Genomic DNA, 22,029 nt, shown 5'->3' with positions numbered 1-22,029 from the left:
ATTGTCTTCATATTTAAAGTGCTATTTAGATTTATTAAGTCCCATATTTACTTACTATTTTATCTACTATGTTTCACTTTAATAATGCCAACCACGACCAGGTAAGAATAGAATTATTAGAACACAGATTTGGTTTTGCACCAGCTGTACCTAAATCACTAATCCCATTGTACACAAAAGCATGCTGCCTAAGTATTACTAGTGGATGTGAGGTATTTTCCCCATCTAAAAATTTTATGTTCTTCTCAGAAACAAAAATTAAACTGATGCATTTGGAACATGCCCAGAACATCCACAAGACAGAGGATCAAAGGAAATGTGAGGAATGAACAGTTATTTTCCGTTATTTTCCGGAGGAGTCAAATGCTGTATTTCAGAACAGCTTTTTTTTTTTTTCTGTACGCGGACCTCTCACTGTTGTGGCCTCTCCCATTGCAGAGCACAGGCTCCGGACGCGCAGGCTCAGTGGCCATGGCTCACGGGCCCAGCGCGGCATGTGGGATCTTCCCAGACTGGGGCACGAACCCGTGTCCCCTGCATCGGCAGGCAGACTCTCAACCACTGCGCCACCAGGGAAGCTCCAGAACAGCTTTTGATATTGATATGATTTCCTATTTGACCTTTTCCATGTTCTTCTTGATATCCAAAACACTTCAATTATTTAAGTGGATTTTTCCATTTTTAATACATAGTTTTATAAATTATTAGGAGAAAAAGACCTTGATGATTAAAAAAACATTGGCTCATTAAGTAAACATGTAGCTTTTTAAAGACCCTTTTTCCTAGTAGTGTCAATTCCTGAAGTAATCCTCACTCTAAGAAATTGTATAAGATAGTGTTTATTGTTTTAAGGTGTTAGGTTTGGTGCAACTTGTTATGTCACAATGGATAACATGTCACAATGGATAACTAATACATTTGTTAAGATTGAAGAGAAAAAGAAACATTTAGGGTTTTTTGAAGCCTTCAGTATTTTAAACCTATTACTGATATGCATCAGCATGTTTTCTGTTTTAAACTAAAATTGTAGGACGGTATTGAGGCTTATTATGCTGATTCCTATTCCTAAATACATAAGGAGCTTCCTTATTTTCAAATAGGTTTTTTTTTTAAGTCAGTTAATGTCGTCCAAAAGCACAAGATGAATTTTACTTATATATTTATTGGATTATATAGTATTTTTTAGGAAAAGTATCTGCCACAAAAATGTCTATTTCAAAAGGGTGCACTGCTGGCGTGGGTCACTGCTGGCGTGGATCACTGCTGCCAGTGCCCTGCTTTCCCTTGTAGAAGGTCATGTTTTGTACATTGTGAGGTTTGTATCAGGGCTATGTGGATACTCTGTCAGGTGAGAGATGATTTGACTTCAAAGATGTTCTTTGTTTCACTAAGTTGTATAATGTCAAGAGATTCTGCTGTTACTAAAAGAGAACGTGTTTGTTGCCAGACTGACTGCGTAATTTCATCAATATGACTTTCTGGTTTCCTAACTCCAGAAGATCTCCAATAAGATGGTGACTTCACTATCATTTCATCAGCAATGCTTCTCTAAGAATATCTAGTGGAGTCTTGGGGAGCCAGGCTAGCTGGATATTCTTACTAGGTAAACATTTTGTTCAAGGTTCAATTAATGGTGAAAAATCAAGGTGGAGGGAGGGTGTTGGAATATGTATAAGTTTGCTAGGGCTGCCATAATAAAGTACCACAGACAGGCTTAAACAACAGAAATTTATTTTCTCATTCTGGAGGCTAGAAGTGTCAGCATGATTGATTTCTTCTGAGGGCCTCTCTCCTTGGCTTGTAGATAGCCATCTTCCTCTGTGTCTTCACATGGTCTCCCCTCTGTGCATGTCTGTGCCCTAATCTGCTTTTCTTATAAGAACACCAGTCATATTGGATGAGGGCCCACCCTAACGACCTCATTTTACTTCTTTAAAACCCTATCTCCAAATACAGTCATGTTCTCAGGTATGGAGTTAGGACTTCAATGTATGAATTTCAGGGACACATAATTCAGCTCACAAGAGAACTGAAATGTATTGTTTAGGAAAATAACTAACATATTACATAAATAAAATTGTTGGGAGTCTTCAGCAGAACAGAGTAAAAGATACGTGTTATAATAAAAGTGGTAATGAGTTCAGACTTATTGTAGGCGATAAGGCTCAGAAATTGTACAAGAAATAAGAGCAGAAGAGTTAATCATGGAGAATCTCTCCATGGAGACTGGAGGTGAGGATCATTGGGGGCATCTTGGAATGGGCTGCCACAGTGAGACAGAGAGAGAGAGAGAGAGAGAGAGAGAGAGAGAGAGAGAGAGAGTGTGTGTGTGTGTGAGTGTGTGTGTGTTACATCATCATGAAGTTGATAACGTAAATTATATCATTAAATGAGGAAGGGTCAAAGTTTCTCTCTGGACCATTTACATTCGTCAAGGTATAAATAGATAGATTATTTTTTTAAAGTATATTTGAGCATTGGTCTTTCTTAGAATTGCGTTGTTTGTATCAAAAGAGCATCACAAATATTTTATGCAGATGAAAGAAAAATTACAGTTAAAAAGCACATCAAAACTATGATTAAGGGCTTCCCTGGTGGCTCAGTGGTTGAGAGTCCACCTGCCGATGCATGGGACACGGGTTCGTGCCCCGGTCCGGGAGGATCCCACATGCCGCAGAGCGGCTGGGTCCGTGAGCCATAGCCACTGAGCCTGCGCATCCGGAGCCTGTGCTCCGCAACGGGAGAAGCCACAACAGTGAGAGGCTCGCGTACCGCAAAAAAAAAAAACCCAAAAAACTATGATTAAAAACATATATGCATGAAAGAAATCCAGAGTGAAAAAGTAATCAGAGCTAGGTATGGATGTAGTAAATAACATTTTTTAAAGTGAATTCACTGCTGCAATGTTAAACTTTAAGAAAAATCATTCTAAGACAAGTAAGCAAAGTTGTCACAGAGAAAAATATCAGATAGTATATTAATATAAGTAGTTCTTAGTTGATCTCCAGGAAAAATTTGAAAATAAAAACTAACAATTTCTTTCAAAAATTTTAGGACATACCAATGCAACAAAAGACTATGATGTGGTACCTTATAATGATTAGATATTAATCATGTTTATAAAAATTATATTCACTTGTTTGGGGTATTAGCCTAATAGGCATATTTGATCATAAATTATTAAAGGTAATCCTTTTGTGGTGTTAATACAACAGAAAGCAAATTGAAATATTTTATTTCTCCTTGGGTGGAAGAATTATAAGAAAGACACTCAAGGACTATTTGCCTATTGATTTGTATTAAAGGTTTTCAATACTATAATCCATTGTTATTTAATACTTTAGAGCAGGGGACAGCAATGTTTTTCTGTAAATGTAGTAAATATTTTCACCCTTTTTAGCCATGTGGTCTCTATCACATCTACTCCATTCCACAATTGTAGCATGAAAACAACCATCAAAAATACTAAACAAATAAACATGACTGTGTTCAATAAAACTTTAGGTGTGGAGACTGAATTTTGAATTTCAAATAATTCTCATGTGTCACAAAATGTCTTCTTTTTATTTTCTTTTTCAAACCTTTATAAACATAAAAACCTTTCTTAGCTCATGCAAAAACAGAATAACAGGCCAGATTTGATAAATGTCTATTTTAGAGCCACGCTGTTAGCTTGCTCACAGATTGACAAGATAGGCAAAGCACTAAATAAGCAGGAAATCACCACTGAAAAGCACATAAAAATCATTAAGGCCCTTGAGCAAATTCCTAGATGGAAGCCCAGCTGCCTTCTGGGATACCTTAGTGCTAGATATCAAGCCACACCCAACTGGCTGATGTTGAGTTCATTGGTTTTCTAACTGAAATATGCAGAGTGGCTGAACTGTTGGAAAATATATGTACTTTGTACAATCAGAGGTGATATAATTTTAGCAATAAATACATCACAGTTGGTTTTTCTGTGATAGTCCTATATCATTGTAATAGCTAACATATATAGAGTGCTTTCCATGAGAGGGAACTTGTCTAAGTACTTTAACTGCAGTAACATTTAATTCTCACCAAAAAAAACCTAACAGGTGGGTATAATTGTTGTTCTCATTTTACAGATTTTACCTTTCAAAATTCTTTCACTATTTATCTGGCTTATATTGTCGTGTGTGTGTGTGTGTGTGTGTGTGTGTGTGTGTGTGTGTGTGTGTGTATTTGTCTAAACAAAAGAAAAAACGTATTAGTAATTCACTGATATGACAGACCATGACCACTATTATCAAAATCCCAGACCCATTCTTCTTCTCACATCCACTTAAATGATCTGAAGTAAAAGAGAGAAAATGTAAATATTCTACCAACCTAATGAGTACACAATAGGTATGACAACTATGAGCATTACTCTCAGTGCCTGTGCCATGAGGTCTGAGAAAGCATTTGGGGCACTATCCTTCTCATATAACCTTCCAAACAGAGTTACTGTCAAGATAGGTCCAGACAGTGGCTTCCGGCTGCACAAGCGTCCGTCACTTGACACCTATTTAAAACACAGGGAAGTTGACTGAGAATAACTTTCAGTTATACAACCTCACAACATACTCTTAAAATTCAGTACAACTGGATGAAGAAACAGTAGAAATAATGGCCAGATTCTATTCCATCTGAAATATGTGAAATTGTACAGAGTATAAGAAAAATTGGAGCTATGGAATTGGCACTGATCCATTTATTATTGAAATGCCCATAATCTATATCTTATAATTTACTCTGAGAGAGCATCTGATGAGTTAATAAACATAAAACAATGGATCTGAGAATAAATAAGAGAGAAATCTTGTTCTCTCCGACAAGAAAAAGACTCCTCCGAAGGGTCAGGCGGGCTTGACTAAGGGGGTTATGGGCTGAGCCTCTATCATCCCTGACACTCACTCACCACAGCCTCCCTACCTGCCTATTGTCCACAACTCCCCACAGCAACTGTTTGGAAGAGGAGAGGGGAATGAGAGCGGGACCTGCAGGAAAAGTCAGTAGGAGAATGTGGCTGGACAGAGCACTTGCACAGTAATAAATTATTTCTTGCATATTAACAGAAAAAAAAGTTTTGCTTTCTTGCCAATTCAGCGACTGTCCAATTCTCTCTAAGCTTTTCCTTCTTTCCTTTTCTCTGATGGTCACACGGTGTCCTAGGCCATCCCTCCCCAGTGACACAAAGAGGCTTCCTCTGGTGGGACTGGTCCTGAAACTCTTCTTGAGTCTTCTTTCTACTTGACCGACCTCAAACACCCCAGCCCACTCCCTGAAGTCCCCACAATAAGATATATTTCTTTATTCTCAAGGACATGCTCATTTTTCTCTAAGGGAAATTTAGACAAGAGATCCCATGTCCTCAGTGTCCTTGGTGAGCCCTAAGGACAATTCTACCCTTTCCAAATGAAGGTTTTCATGATATCTGTAAGCACTTGGGCAGGTTTTCTACTCAAAAGATGCTTCTTCTTACATAAAATGAGTTGGCAATATTAAGCAAAAAATCGTACCTGAAATTCTCCAGGTGCAAGCTGAATTCCACTCAGCAACACCTCAGGAAAGACATACTGGGTTTCAAAAGTGCCACTGAGGGAGAACATTTCAAACCTGGTGGAAGCAGTTTCAACTGAATCACCACAAGTGTGTAAGTCCATTGTTTTACACTTCAACAGAGTACAAATCTAGGAACGTAAAAACAAAACAATAAGTCTTAGGAAAGCCAGTTGAAACATTCTCTTGACCTAGAAAAAAGTGCCTATGCCCCTTTGTTTATAATGTTTGTTATAGTATTACTTCCTCATTAGATTAATCTGGTTCGTTGCTGAATACTATTGCAACTAGTAATAAAAATAAAGGACTTCAGACCCTAGTGCTTTCTGTAGTTCACTGTAAACAGATTAAACCACGTAAAGAAATAATTAGATCCTTGGTCTACAGTCATGAACAATTATACCCTGATTGTTTTCAAGTTAGCCATGTTTTTAATAATCAAAAGTGTTTGATTATTTTTAAAATGTTTAGACACTAGTTTAATTTCTACCTTAGTGCCTATTTCTAACAATGAAGGAACTTTAAATCTGTACTGAGTCCTAGAATTGATCTAGAGACAACTCTTGTGATCTGGAAAAGTCACATACCTTATACCTGAGCAGGATAATGATAACAGCTCTTGTTATCCTACATAGTTATACTATACTACACTACAATACATAGCTATTTGCATGTAAATTTAAGTGTATGTATCACCTCACCATGCAGATGCAAAGTCCCCAAAAGGAAGATCCATCTTCATTTAACTCCATCGGTACTGCATCTTCAAAGCTTTCCTCCAAGCCACCTTTATTTCTTGCCTGACTAAAGCAATAGCCCTTAACTGGTCTCCCTGCTTCCACTTTTGAAGTTGGAGAGCAAGCGTTTTAGGGCAAGTGTGTCAAGATGGGATACAAATAACTTTCAGATAAAGGTAGAATGAACACATGCTTCAGTTTTGTTCCCTTGCAATCCTACTAAATCCAACTTTATTATTATTATTATTATTTTTCGAAGATCTAAACCCACAAGGTTAGGAGAACAGGAGGATAGATTATGGCACAAGTTTAGAATTTGGGGTGTTGATGCAAAAATGGTAACTGAGGAAGCAGCCCAAGTGCCCATTAACAGACTATTGGATTAAGAAGATGAGGTACAGGGCTTCCCTGGTGGTGCAGTGGTTGAGAATCTGCCTGCCAATGCAGAGGACATGGGTTTGAGCCCTGGTCTGGGAAGATCCCACATGCTGCGGAGCAACTAGGCCCATGAGCCACAACTACTGAGCCTGCGCGTCTGGAGCCTGTGCTCCGCAACAAGAGAGGCCACGATAGTGAGAGGGCTGCGTACCGTGATGAAGAGTGGCCCCCGCTTGCCACAACTAGAGAAAGCCCTCACACAGAAATGAAGACCCAACACAGCCAAAAATAAATAAATTTAAAAAGAAAAAAAAAGATGAGGTACATATATACAATGGAATATTACTAAGCCATAAAAAAGAATGAAATATTACCATTTTCAGCAACGTGGATGGACCTAGAGAATATTATACTTAGTGAAATAAGTCAGACAGAGAATGTGGAATCTAAAAAATGATACAGGGCTTCCCTGGTGGCGCAGTGGTTGAGAGTCTGCCTGCCGATGCAGGGGACACGGGAGGATCCCACATGCCGCAGAGCAGCTAGGCCCGTGAGCCATGGCCACTGAGCCTGCACGTCTGGAGCCTGTGCTCCGCAATGGGAGATGCCACAACAGTGAGAGGCCCGCATACCGCAAAAAAAAAAAAAAAATGATACAAATGAATGTGTAAAAAACAAAAAACTGAAACAGACTCATAGATATAGAAAACAAACTTGTGGTTACCAAAGGGAAGAAGGAAGGTTTGAGGGACAAATTAGGTTATGGGATTAACAGATACACGTTACTATACATAAAATAGATAAGCAACAAATGTACACTGTATAGCACAGGGAATTACACCTATTATCTTGTAACAACCTATAATGGAATTTAATCTGCAAACATACTGAGTCACTACGTCGTACATCTGAAACTAACACTATATTATAAATCAACTAAAGTTCAATTTAAAAAATGGTAACTGATTTAACAGACCTAAGAAAGCCAAGTTCTGAACTAGCTGTGGGGAAAGCTAAGAATCAACCTATCTAAACTTTTGAGAATACTCAAAAGTTTCCATCTCTGCAAGCACTAGGTACCTCAGGAGCTGGGAGTGAATTGGGTTGCTTGAAGAAAGGAAAATTTGTGGGAAGTTGTTAAGAATGCCTCAGTGCTGAGTCCCCACCCATGGATGGGCAGCTACCCTTTCCCTGTTCCAGTAAAAGATGGAATACTTATTTCCAGAGAGGGTAAAGCAGACGATGTTTAGATGGAGGTTTTGAAAGACATAATTGAAGGGGATTCCTTGAATGAATCAAACTGAATGGTAAAACCACCTCCCTCCACCCTGCAAGGCCATTTCCCTCACTTGACTCTCTAAATGCTGTCAAAAAAGGCATTTATCCTTCAGGAATAGGGTTGCCAGATAAATTACAGGACAGGAGTCCCAGTTAAATCTGAAGTTCAGATAAACTAAAAAAACTAAACCCAGTTTTTAGTATAAATATGTCCCAACTATTGCATGGACATACTTATTTTTTTTTAAGTTGCTGTTTATCTGAACTCTGGGCATCCTGTGTTTTTATTTGTTAAATTATTCAGGAAGGGAAATAGAAGAATTTTTTTTTTTTTTTTTTTTTTTTGCGGTACGCGGGCCTCTCACTGTTGTGGCCTCTCCCACCGCGGAGCACAGGCTCCGGACGCGCAGGCCCAGCAGCCATGGCTCACGGGCCCAGCCGCTCCACGGCACGTGGGATTCTACCGGTCCGGGACACGAACCCGTGTTCCCTGCATCGGCAAGCGGACTCTCAACCACTGCGCCACCAGGGAAGCCGGGAAATAGAAGAATTTTGAAACCTGGAAAACGTAATCATCACAAAGGGAAGTCTTTAAAGACACTTACCTCAGGGATTCCCCTAATCAAAAGCCCAGCTAGACCGTCCCTCTGTGAAGCTTAAAATTGGCAAGTATCACCCACAGGCTCAGAGCTTTTAGTCAGTTTTGGTAACCCTAAAAAGTCATCATATCCATGAAGAAAGCTTCTAAATTTAGAATTTTAAATTCGAAAACCTGTCTGGCACCAGTCGCTTAGCTAGGGGATCACTGTCCAGCAATAATAACAGAGGACTTCGTTTCACTTGACAGCACTAACCAACCTCCCAACACCAAGAAGAGACCTACCACCGATCCCCTCAAGTGGAACCAAGACTCTGGGGCAGGCAGAGAAGCAGACAAGACTGAGAGGGAAGGATGGAAAAGAGGGAGGAAGAGCTGAGAGACTGCTGTCTTGTGTTTTAACCAGCTTTTTAAACTTAAAACTAGATCACAAAATAATAAAAGAAAATAATCACAATTTTTTAATTTTAAAAATATGGCAGTATAATACCATATATATACCACATATATAATGCAATATATGTCAATATGCTGCATAATATATGATAATATTTATATGGCAATAAATATTCTTCTACAACATAATTTTTTAAACTAATTTCCAATCATTGGACATTTTCTACCTGTGTTTTTTATACCATTTTTTTCACCTTTCTTCTAGCACCTCAGAGCACTGATAAGAAATATTGATTCCGCCGATATTTTCATCCTTTCCTTTCTTGCTGCTCTTTCCCTTAGGCCTATAAAGATAATCATGTTTCTCTCATCTATTGGGAGAACACAAAACAAAAAAAGCATGGGCCTCTCTGTCTAGCTTCTACCTTGTTTCCTTTCTTCCTGTATCAGACAAGATTTTTGCAGAAGAAATATTGACTCACTCTTTCAATATCTCACCTCCCTTTGACTTTTCAACCCACTGTAATCTGTCTTTCACTCTATCATTATGAGCCCAGGAGATTCCACCAAATTTATACTCATTCATTCAATAATGGTAAACATATTGCACAAATACACTTCAAAATTTCCTCCCTCTGAGAGTCTGCTTCCTTTCCTTCCATGAGAGTACTCTCTAAGTTCTCCTTTATTTCTCAAACATATTTGCATGTTCCTATTCTTCTGTTTATTTCCTGCCCAAACACAGGAGTTTCAAAAGCTTCCACCTTTAGCTCACTGTTCACAGTTTTAGTCAGCTTTTGCAATTCACTCTTGTGGGTTTACCACCACCTTTTTCCTGCTGGTTTTCAAAACAATATTTCTAAATCTCGTATCTCCCTAAAGTATCAGACCCATATATTCAACAGCCTATTGGATGGCTCCAACTGAATGTCCCCAAAGTAATTAAAAACCAGCACATCCAAAGCTGAATTGAACATCTTCCCCACTCCCATCCAATTTGCTCCTCCTCTTGAATCCTGATCTGTCAAAGCATCACATTTCATCCAGCCACTCTTGCCAGAAACCTGGTACATTCTAGATCCTTCTTTCTGCTTTCCTGTTCCATGTCAAATTAGTTACTAAGTTTAGTTTTCTAAATATTTCTTGACTCCATACCCTGCTTTTATTCCTATGAACATAATCTTGGTTCAGGTCCTGATAGGACTATTTTCATAATCTAACTAGTCATTTTGTCCTATGTTCCATGATCCGTAGGGCAACCAGAACAATCTACTCAAAAACAGATGTGATCACATCATTCCCCTGCTGAACACCTTCCAACAGAAACCCATCACTGATGGAATGAAGTCCACATCTTAGAAATGAGAGGTAAGATCCTGCAGGATGTGATCCTGCCTCTATGCTCATCTTCCACCCATCCTTGCTTCTTATGCTACATTTCAGTGACAGTCAGCTGCTTGCTTGTCCCAGCATACCCTGCTTTTTGACATATCCACCCCCCTGCTCAGGCTCTTAACCCCACCTAGAATTCCCTCCCACTTTTTTTCACCTGGATAAAATAGCATAAGTTCAAGCAGCATGTCTTCAGAAACTTCCCTGGATCCCCAAATTAGGCTAAGTGAAGCTCCTTAGTATTTCTATAGCAAAATATGCCTTTGTTCTATCACATGCCAACCTGTACTGAAATTATGTTCATCTGTCTTTCTCCCCTACTAAATTCCTCAAGAGGAGGGTCCATACTTATTCATCTTCATCACATTAGCACCAAATATAGGCCTGATATGTATTTGGCACTCGATAAATGTTTGCCAAAATGAACAAGCTTTGGTAGAGGTGCTTATCATACAGCAAACAAAATGCTACACAGTGGGCATGGTTCCAGCACTCAAAAGGCTTTCAGTCTCAAACAAGTATGTACATAATTTGACATGATATGTCTTTGAAAAAGTTAACCATAGGATATTTGGGAATATATAAAGGAGTTACCTAACCCAGCTTGGGGAGTGGGAGTGTCAGAGAAGCCACCTTGGAGAAGATAACACCTGTAAAGCACTATGAGTGTTGAGTAGCTGGGGGCCATCAAAAAAACAACAACAAAAAAAACTGTGCAAACATCCGGAGGTTCTACAGATGCTGACACACTGTAGATGGGAAATGTCTCAATATGATAGAAGCCCAGGGTACATGGGGGTAGAAGTGACAGATGAGGACAGAGAGTAGGAAAAAGCACATGTTAAGACTTCCTGAGTCTTTTATGTTAAGGAATTTGATTTGCCAAGTAGAAAACAGTGAGGAATTTTAAGCAAGTGAGGGAAATAATCAGAAATGGTGTTCCATGATTTTTGTAATTATAGTGTAAAGAATGAACTGGATGGAACTGAAACTATCAATGGGAAGCCCTCTTAGGAGGATACTGCAATAATCTGGGTGAGATAGGATGGAGGCCAGATCAAGGAAAAGAAGAGCAGAATGAGAGAAACATGGAAGCAGCTTGTTCTTAAGGGTTCCACCTCAACTGGCTATAATAGCTCCCCCTTTATGTTGAGAGCTGTGAGATGTCTGAATCTTTGCAGCTGTTCTACTGTACATCACAGAGGTCAGCTCTATATGTCTCCGGGACATACTCAGTCTGAAGCTTCTTATAAAACAAGATAGGCATTAGTGACCGTAAATGGGAAATGCCTTGATAAGTTCAGGCAGGAAATATTAGACGTTAATTATTCATTAAAATTATCTGTAATTTGATTAATATATCATTTTAAACACTGGGACTGCAAGTGAATGTTCTGCCTTTTCCCAACCAGTTTAAAACTGGACTGACATCTAAGACTGCAAGTTTTAGCAAGTAAAAATTCAGGATACCCAATAAATTGGAATTTCAAATAAACAACCAATTTTCAGTATATACATGTCCCCCAAAGTGGGACATACTTATAATAAAATTAATTCATTGTTTATCTGAAATTCAAATTTAACTGAGTGTCCTGTTTTATCCAGTAATTCCCCTGCCACCAAAAGAATCATTACCTGTAAATAATAGCTCCCTTCCACAGTATGTAGTCCATCAAATGCCCCTAGTACATAAACTTCATCTGATCTCTTCTCAGACATCTTGTAACTTAGATGACAGCAGAGATCTTTCTGACAAACTGTGTAATTTCCTGTGACTCCTTTGAGCTCCAAGAAGGTGAACTCGTCAAAAAAGATGATGCCCTTAAATTCCTGGTTTCCCTTTGAGGGGGCTTCTATACCACTTGCATAAGAAGTCCAATTCACTACTGCTGTGGGGTGTGGGTGGGAGGCCAGTTGTGAGAGGAGGAGTTTTCCCTCCTCTGTCTTCATATCATAATGAAATGCTCTTGGAGAATCAGGTGCGTAGATGCCACTTCCTGGAAATTGGAAATGACATTTAAAACAGTAAAGCAAAAAGGGGTTGCATAGTTGTTATTGTTATTCTAAACTCATGTTAACATTTTACTTTCTCTAAGCTATATATTTCATTAATTTCAGTAAAATATGTTGATAAGGACAGATAGGTGAGATGAAATCCAATAGAGTATGTCACCAAGAAGCCAAGAAGAGTTTCATGTAGGAAGTCGTAAATTTTGAAAAAAACAAAAAGAGTGTACATTCAAGTTGAATAAAACTAAATCAATTTATGAAACAATTTAGGTTGAGATTGATTCTACAGCGTGTCACCAGCTAGATGTGCAACCACTAAGAGCTAGAAAACATTGTATTGAGGAGTACATGTTAGCTAGAAAGAACATGATTTTTTTTTCGTTTTTTGATTACACCAAAATCTTAAAGATGACACGTTACCTGTCATTTTCTTTGAGGGGTAATGTAAATTGGATGCAAGGAAGTTGACTCCCATGCCCATAGCCCAAGCTGAGTGGAATTCAATAGCTGACAAATGTGGCAAAACATTCATCCAAGCTGTCGGGAAGAGTATGGTGTCCACGTGGAAATCTTTTACCAGAGTCACAGCAGGATCATGGAAGAGAATATCAAAGCACGTGAAAATGCCAAACTTTCCAAACGTGGTGTTGAAAGTCACGACCTCAGGTTCCTTGGGTGCATTGAACTGATCTTCACCCAAGAAAAGATTTTGCTGCAATAAACAGAAGATGATGGGGGGGAAAATCTCTTTTAAGAAGTTGGCCTGGATATCACTGCATCTAAAAGAGTGCAAGCTCACATCTACTAAACAGTGCCAATCTCATCTACCACCACTGTCTCTGCAGGGAAAGAGTGTTAGAAAATCAAAGATCACTATGCTGATAGGATTACTATGCCTTTGGTTTAATTTCCACATCTGATAGATCTGTAGAAGGGAATCCTTATCTATTAAGACCTTCTCGAATATTAGAGACATAGGAGTGAAACAGATAACTTCTATTTGCCAAGAACACATAACAATTTTCTGCGGACAAAGAACTTTCTTTCCTCCTTTCTCTTTAAAACCAAGTCTATCTGGTAAGGAGTTTTTCATTTTAGCTTTGACCCTTTGTCAGGGCATGTCATTAAAAGGACAAAGTCCAAAAGGCAACATTTTATTTCAAAACAGGTAGCTTCTACTGATTATCACATACTCCTAATGACACGTTCCTGTGTTCTTAAATGAACAGGACACCTCCCTTTTCTAGTACCTTACCACAAATAATCATTACTTTCTATGCTTTGTCTCTCCTCTGCTTTTAAAGTAAGCTTGTCATTATCAACAATGGTGATTTTTTTCCCTTCTTATCCACTTTATTTTGGTAAGCAATTCAGTAGTTGAATTATCTGCAAATGAATTCTACCTTATGGTAGCGGGCCACCAATTTCCCCTCAGAATCAAACACCACATCAGTGTTGTATTGGTAACGACCATCAGGGGGACAGTGAGGGTCACTGGCATTGCATGGCTTCTTGTCTCCAATGTTTGCCACGACGTAGATGGAGTTGTCCTTGGCCAGACAGCTGAGCCTTTCTTGCACTGGGCTGCGACCAAATCTGATATGTGTTCATTGGAAGAGGAAAAAAAATCAAACTTAGTGTTTAATTAAATTCAGAATGATAGTTGCCTGAACTTACGTGATATACACAAAAATAAATTCTACATAGCATAGATAGAAGGGAAGGATTAAAACAAGAAGAGACTTCAGAGGAAGTCCATGCTTGTGGGAATTTGGTTCTAGGAAACTATTCTAGGATAAGACTCCAGGCCATGTATATTCTTATGACATTTATCATCATCTGTAATCATATATTCATTTATGTGCTCATCTTGTATGTCACATCTTATAGATATTTGGGGGCAAAGACACACATCTCCTGTTCACCGAACACATGTCTGAAAGAAAAGAGGTATTAAAAAATACTTTGAATGAAAGAACAACATTTTGGAAGTAGGATGATTGTGGAAAGGTGGCAGAGTAGGAAGCGCCAGGAATCCATCTCTCTACCTAGATAAAATTTGCCCTACAGGAATCTAGCTGACATAATTATTTTGGAAATCTGGAGGCTATTAAAAGACATGAAACTTCCAGGGAAATGCTTGGAAGATAAATTGCAGTCAGGTTGAGTCAATTTAAGCTCTTAGCTCAGCAGGGGCTATCCATGCCCCAGCCCCTGCAACCCACCCCATTGCAGGCAGCCATGCAGGTGTTCTTGGAGCAGTTTGTAGGAGCAGGGTGGGCCATAAGGATCCTGTCTTCCAGATACCAAGGGTCTGGTTCTGATCACTGCTAACTGCTCTGTTCATGGAGGTACACACACAGAGACAGGCCATTATTACATATACTGTTGCAAGTACTTCCCCCACTGGCTGAAACGACTTCTAGGGGATTTAAAGCACCAGTACCTTCTTTTTTACCCCTTCTTGGAGCCAGACATTAAAGGACTAGGACATGGAAAAGCAACAACTATACAGAATTCAGAAAATCACTGCATATGCCCAGGGAAAGTCATAGACTAAGAAAAAACCTGAGAAGACTTTAAGCTTATTCCCAGCATGGAGACAGCCTACAACAATCAAAACAAACAAACAAAAGACATAAAACCCTGGAAAACAGGGAGAATTTGATTTCCAGAGTTATCACATTATAAGATTCAGATGCCCACTTATCAATAAAAAATCATAAGGCATACAAACAGGAAAATATGACCCATTCAAAGGGAAAAAATAAACCAATAAAAACTATCCTGGAGAAAGACCATATGGCATACCTGCTGGACAAAGACTTTAAGACAACTGTCTTAACGATGTTCAAAGAACTAAAGAAAGACATGGAGAAAGTCAAGATAATGATGTATGAACAAAATGGAAATATCAATAAAGAGATAGAAAACCCGCCCCCCACCCCAAATTCTGGGGCTGAAAATGACAGTAACTGAAACAGAAAATTTACAAAAGAGATTCAAAGACAGACTCAAACAGGCAATGATCTCTAAAAAGGATGAACTCAAAGAGACCCATATTAAGACACACTATAGTCAAACTTTCAAAAGACAAAGACAAAATCATAATTTTGAAAGGAGCAAGAGAGAAGTGATTTATAATGTACAAGGGATCTCCACTAAGATTATCAGCAGTTTTTAATCAGACAATTTGGAGGCCAGGAAGCAATGGGCTGATATATTTAAAGTGTTGAAAGAATAATACAGTTACTAAAAACCCTGTCTCTGGCAAAACCATCCTTCAAAAGTGAGGGGGAAATTAAGATATTCTATGTTAATATTAGACCAGATAGACTTTAAATCAAAAAAGGTTATGAGAAACAAAGGACATTGTATATTAATATCCAGAATACAAAGGGAACTCTTAAAAATCAACAACAGCAACACAAACCTGATTCAAAAATGGGCAAAAGACACAAAATAAAATTAATTAATTAATTAAAAAAAAGAAAAAGGGACTTCTCTGGTAGTCCAGTGGTAAAGAATCTGCCTTTCAATGCAGGGGATGCAGGATCAATCCCTGGTTACCGCAACTAAGACCCAACGCAGCCAAAAAAATTAAATAAATAGGCAAAAGACTTGAACAAAATTTTCTCCAAAGAAGATACACAAATGGCCAATAAGCACATGAAAATATGCTCAACTTCATTAATTATAGGGAAATTCTAATCAAAACCATGACAAGATACCTCAAACCCATTAAGATAGCAACGATTAAAAAAAATAGAAGAACAGCTGCTGGTGAGGATTTGAAGAAACTGGAACACTTGAGCACTGTTGATGAGAATGCAAATGGTGCAGCCACTGTGGAAACCAGTCTAGCAGTTCCTCAAAAAATTATAAATAGAACTACCATATGATCCAGCAATTACATGTTTGTGTATATATCCAAAAAGTTGAAAGCAGGGTCTCAAAGACATGTTTGTACACTCCCGTTTACAGCAGCATTATTCACAATAGCTAAAAGGTAGAAGAAACCCAAATATCCATTGATGGATAAATGGACAAGCAAAATGTTGTACTATATACATAAAATAGAGTATTATTCATACTCATATTCATACTTTCCTTAAAAGGAAAGGAAGTTCTGAACATGCTACATTGTAGATGAACCTTAAGAGCATTATGCTAAGTGAAATAAGCCAATCACAAAAAGATAAATAAGGTACAATTCCACTTATATGAAGTAGCTAGAGTGGTTAATTATAGAGAAAGAAAGTCGAATGATGGCTGCCAAGGGCTGAAGGGAGGGGGAAGTCAGGAGTTATTGTGTTTTTTCCCCGGTTGCATTGAGATAGAAGTGGTATATAACACTGTATAAGTTTAAGATGTAAAATGTGATGATTTGATACATGTATACATTGATAAGTGCTTACCACAATGTGATCATCCTTCACCTCACAGAATTACAATTTTATTGTTGTTACGGTGAGAACATTTAAAATCTACTCCCAAAGCAACTTTCAAATATACAATACGGTATTGTTAACTATAGTCACCATGCTGTACATTAGATCTGAGAACTTACTATAAGAAAATTTCGTGCCATCTGCTGGCAATATAAGAAAAAGCATAGCAATCATACACAAAACGTATCACTGAAAAAGACCAACAAGGATAGGAAACTGCATCTTAAATTATTATCTCAGTGCATTTATGTAAAAAATAACCATTTAATAGTTTTGCCCCCTTGTGTGCTTCAAGTCATATCTGAAATGCAGGTATAAATACAATACATTGGACCACTTGAAGTATATTTATCCCATGTCTTTTCAAATCACCTGAAGTGGTAGAATAGATACATGAAATAGAAGCTTACTGTTCTGGATTTCTAAAACAGTCCCGATTACATATTTTCCTCCTGTCTATATTAATCTTGAAAGTGCATCATGTATTTTAATACATTTCGATTTAAACTACATTTTTCAGACTGTTTGCTATACCCAGAAAAGCTCCAAAATTCTTTGTTAGATTTGGAGTTTAAAAAATGCATTTTGCTTATGTGAGCCTGAAATCTGCTTCTCACTTAATCCTTAATATTTGCTGAGACCTTAAGGTATGTAGAGCTCTGTCCTAGGGCTACAGGGAACAGAAAAAGGAGGTGAAACAGAAGAATTAAAATATATTTTCTAAGACTGCTTTCAAAGTGTTCAATCTCAAAATATAATACAAATCATCGATTATTGAAGAAGACATTTATTAACCTTAAAAATGTTATGAAATATTCAAAAAATAGTTGTTGGGTCCTAGCACTACACAAAGCACCATGTTAGATATGTAGGCATCTGGGGAAAGGACATTCTGGGCAGAGCTGTCCAAGTGCACAGTGTGGGAGATACAGTGTAAAATATGGCTGGTGCACTTCAAAATCCTCTAATCTTACTGGAGAAAATGTGTATGCACACAAAACCCTGAAACAACAGTACAAAATAATACGCAGTCAAGTATCAAAATGCTTTTTCATTCAAACTAGCTAATTAGGCAAGTTTTTTTTTTAACTTATTGAACTAATGACTGACGCTTTAATCTGCAGGCCACATCACCTTTATCAGAGGTGCAGACATCCGCTGTATTAAAGGATGTCCCTCGTTCAAGAATTCCTACTCATTCTCACAGTGGAGTACCCAGTACATAGGAAATAGTCAAGGAAAAAAAAGCTGAATAAGTAAATTCATCTTTGAGTTAGGCTCTTAGACACAGTTTGTCTCTCAAGAAATCTACAAGGTTTCTTCTGTGAGGCAATGAAAGCTTGTAAGTCATATTCTTCCTCTCAGCCTCCCAGGAACTCTCAGAACTGTATTGTATGTTCAACTGTAATTGTCAGCCCACTGCCATGCTGCCTTGTAACCACTACTTCCTCTACTTTATTCAGGTAGCTTCTACTTTGTTTTTACATCTAAACTGTTGTGTTTTTTAATTATATAAGATTTTGTAAGAAGCCTCAGATCTTTCTGGAAGCATGTGAAGTATAAATGCTAAATAAATAAATAAAATTAAAAACAGAAATAACGAGGGTCTGTTCCCATAACACCCAGGCTAAGTGGTGATGCAGACCCCCCCCTCCAAAAGGTTGGTGACTTTGAGAAAAGAAAGTAATCAACTCTGGATATGTCAAACATACTCAACAAGGCATGATATCTTGTTGTATGCGAGGGGTAAAGGAGCTGGACTCCTCTCTTCATTTCTCATCCTACATTCAATCTTTGAGCAAAACCTGTCAGAGCTACCTTCAGACTTTATTCGGAATCTGGTCATTTCTTAATGTCCAAACTTCTACCATCTTCATCCAAACACCATAATCCCTCTGCCTAGATTATCGCCATAGCTTTTTTTTTTTTTTTTTTTTTTTTTTGTTATACGTGGGCTTCTCACTGTCATGGCCTCTCCCGTTGCGGTACACAGGCTCCGGATGCACAGGCTCAACGGACATGGCTCCCGGGCCCAGCCGCTCTGCGGCATGTGGGATCGTCCCCAACCGGGGCACGAACCCGCGTCCCCTGCCTCGGCAGGCGGACTCTCAACCACTGCGCCACCAGGGAAGCCCCAATAGTGCTACTTTTATCAGACTTCATATTTCTTATTCTAGACTTGATGTAAAACACTTACACAGTTCTGCTATATCACCTCCTAGGTTATCACCTTAAGCTTTAAGAATTTCATATATATTAAACTCATCCAGCTACCTTATTAATGTGAAAGGAAAAATTTTAATCTTAAACTGACATGTGACTCTGTTTCACTATTTTCTCACTTCATTTTAAAAGTACAGACCTACATAGGGAAACAATTTTCTGTTCACTGGCAAGGAGTCAGAAGAGGTGAGTTTGGATATGGTTCTTCCTCTAGCCAACCACCCTGTGGCCCTAAGTTATGCTATCATCTCCAAATCATTCCCCCAGTGGAAATTCACATTGAATTTGATCATTTCTATGTTACGTTACAGCACTGACTTTTGTGATATCGTAATTCATATTCATTTTCCTAATACACATGTCTGTAGGAGATGAAAAATTATAAAACTATCTTGAAACTTAGAGTCAATAGTAAATCTTATACAGTGATCTTCTACAAAGTTTTCCCAGGTAAAGTAAATTCATGTTCATGATTAAATTTTCCACAATATGTTTCTTTACCTGTCGGGATTATTACAAGGGATCCAGTTCACTTGAGGGTCTGGGATATCCTCCAAGTATGGGTAGATGGATTCCCTGTTGAAGTTAAAGCCGTAAATACCATCTTCTGGAGTCACAATAATATGTGCACCCTGTCAAAAATGGAGCTGAATCAAAATATTTCTCAAATAAGCAAACAGTCAAAAATGGGGCCTGCAAGAGGACCTGAGTGGCTGAAGAACAAACATTCAGGCTTTTTTTTCCCACCTTATTCTTTTGCTTTCTATATTTTTATAATTGATTTTCTTTGCTCAACCACTTTCATTTTCTAATCCCACAGTAATCATTTCTATGTAAATTTTTCATCCTTTCATGGCTGTTAATATTTTTCCAGGCTATTCTCAGGCTCAACCATTCACTGTGGTTGTTAACTATAAACCTAACTCTTCCCTGGATAAACCCTCTCCCTGACCTTTGGCCAATTATTTTGCCTGAGTGTGTCAGGATTGATTTATCACTCTCTCCTCCACCCAGCCTTTCCTGCCTCATACCCTGCAAATGTGATTCCTGCTTCTCAGAAGGGAGCTCTGACACAGTTACCTGAAGGGTGCCAGGCCTAGAGGTACAACGTGAGCTCACCTGGGCACCTTCAGTAGGAGGACCATCCTGGAAGCTGCTGTGTGGCCTTTAAGGAAATAGTTGGACTAAGGTGAAAAAGAACCTCAGAATTCTTAATAACCTTCTAATTAATTAATTTATTTATTTGGTTGCGCTTGGTCTTAGTTGCGGCAGGCAGGCTCCTTAGCTGCAGCTCACCGGCTCCTTAGTTGTGGCATTCGAACTCTTAGTTGCGGCATGCATGTGGGATCTAGTTCCCTGACCAGGGATTGAACCCAGACCCCTGCATTGGGAGCTCAGAGTCTTAACCACTGCACTACCAGGGAAGTCCCCTTAATAACCTTTTTAAATCTTTGCATGTAGAAGAATGTATGTTGATAGATATATGTCATACGTATATATCCATGACTTTCATCAGACTTTATATATCACTTGTTTACCTGATCTACAAATAGCTTATTTCAACTATATTCGTCCAAACCACACACTTAAACTTAACCCTTCATTCAACTCAAGGACTTCCTATGCATTAACATATGTACTTTTGTTGTCTTGTAATTAGAATGAAGTATATAATACACACTGTATATAATACACAATGCAATTTACATTTCATTGTCTTGGCGTTATGAACTAACCTAAAAACCTACTAACTCTTAAGAGCACAAAAGTACACCAAGGCCACAAACACTCTAAGAATAGCAACTGATCCCTCACCCATCTGTCCTTCACCCTCCATCTGTAGCAGAAAAGAGCAACAAAATTGTTGAATTTATAGCAAGTTCCTCAAATTTTGTTGCCACTTAATAACCAGCCGTTCTTTTCAAAATGGTGCTCTCACTACAAGGGAAGCATGTAATAGTGTCTTTGTTCTAATAACTAGGAGCAGGGAGGACTCCGTAAAAGAAGGACTTGGCTACCCTGACACATATGTCATTCAAAAGTGTAATTGACCCTGACAGTGATTCTGTCTCCTAAGACCCCACCCTTTTCTCTACGTAGAAGCCAGCACACTTGAGAAATGGTACCTGCTTTGATGCTGATGCGATTGCTTCCTCCAAAAGATCCAGATTTTGGTTCATTAATAGCAAGGCCTCTTCATAGGACACCGGTATCAGGGTGGCATTAGGCAATATCACTGCATGCTCATATACAGCTGCAGTAAACGTATCCAGAGAGCTGGCTGTTAAGACACAGAGAAAGAAAATTGCCGCATAATCCAGCAACTGAGACATAGTCATGCTGGAGTCCAACGACTGCTGAAAAGCAGAGCAAGCCCTGATATTTACAGGGAGACATCACGTGGTTCCCAGAACTTAGTGCTTTAAAAATAAATTACAAAAGCTAAGTTTAAGAAAGCCTTCTGGTTTTACATCATAGATGTAGATGTAATCAGGTTTTATGTAACAAATGACCTTTTTTTTGCAAGAGTTTTTGAGGATCAAATAAGAAAATGCATATGTGTTTTCCTTCGCTAGGGTTGTCATAACAAAGTACCACACACTGGGTGGCTTAAACAACAGAAATGTATTCTCTGTCATTTCTGGAGGCTAGACATTTCAGAGGAAGGGGGTCAGCAGAATTGGTTCCTCCTGAGGGCTGTGAGGGAAAGATCTGTTCACGCCTCTTTCCCGTGTTTTGCTGTCTTCTCCCTGTGTGTCTTCACCCGGTATCCTCCCTGTGTGCATACCTGAGTCCCAGTTTCCTCTCTTTACAAGGACACGTGTTAATGGATTTAGTGCCCACCCTACTCCAGTAAGATGTCATCTTAACGAATTACATCTGATATGATATTATTTCCAAATAAGGTCACTTTCTGGGGTACAGCGTGTTAAGACTTAAACACATGGATTTTTGGAATTCATACATTTGAGAACTTCAGCACCTAGTAGTCTATGTAAAT

The 22,029-nt window shown here is 38.6% G+C and overlaps 1 protein-coding gene across 1 annotated transcript; it reads right to left on the bottom strand.

Moving 5' to 3' along the window:
• Window positions 1-1,714: 1,714 nt before the first annotated feature.
• LOC309971928 (pantetheinase) lies at window positions 1,715-21,374 on the bottom strand. Its single transcript, XM_082855353.1, has 7 exons — window positions 21,155-21,374; window positions 19,530-19,660; window positions 13,758-13,950; window positions 12,775-13,066; window positions 11,980-12,341; window positions 5,526-5,696; window positions 1,715-4,528 (listed from the first exon to the last, which is right to left on the bottom strand). The coding sequence occupies exons 1-7, from the start codon at window positions 21,365-21,367 to the stop codon at window positions 4,346-4,348; spliced, it is 1,545 nt and encodes a 514-aa protein (XP_082711479.1). The 5' UTR covers window positions 21,368-21,374; the 3' UTR covers window positions 1,715-4,345.
• Between the last annotated feature and the right edge of the window lie 655 nt (window positions 21,375-22,029).

Source organism: Leucopleurus acutus, assembly GCF_964270905.1.
Source record: "Leucopleurus acutus genome assembly, chromosome: 15".
Taxonomy (NCBI): Eukaryota; Metazoa; Chordata; class Mammalia; order Artiodactyla; family Delphinidae; genus Leucopleurus; species Leucopleurus acutus.
The sequence above is the reverse complement of the archived record's forward strand: the minus strand, read 5'-3'. Positions and strand labels throughout refer to the sequence as shown.

What these genes read in the sequence shown, in the direction of transcription:
- LOC309971928 (XM_082855353.1), bottom strand. Translation starts at nt 21,367, where the DNA reads ATGACTATGTCTCAGTTGCTGGATTATGCGGCAATTTTCTTTCTCTGT. An exon ending in TCGCATCAGCATCAAAGCAG is followed by an intron (nt 19,661 to 21,154) that starts GTACCATTTCTC and finishes CATTTTTGACAG; the next exon opens with GGTGCACATATTATTGTGAC. An exon ending in CCTTGTAATAATCCCGACAG is followed by an intron (nt 13,951 to 19,529) that starts GTAAAGAAACAT and finishes AACACATATCAG; the next exon opens with ATTTGGTCGCAGCCCAGTGC.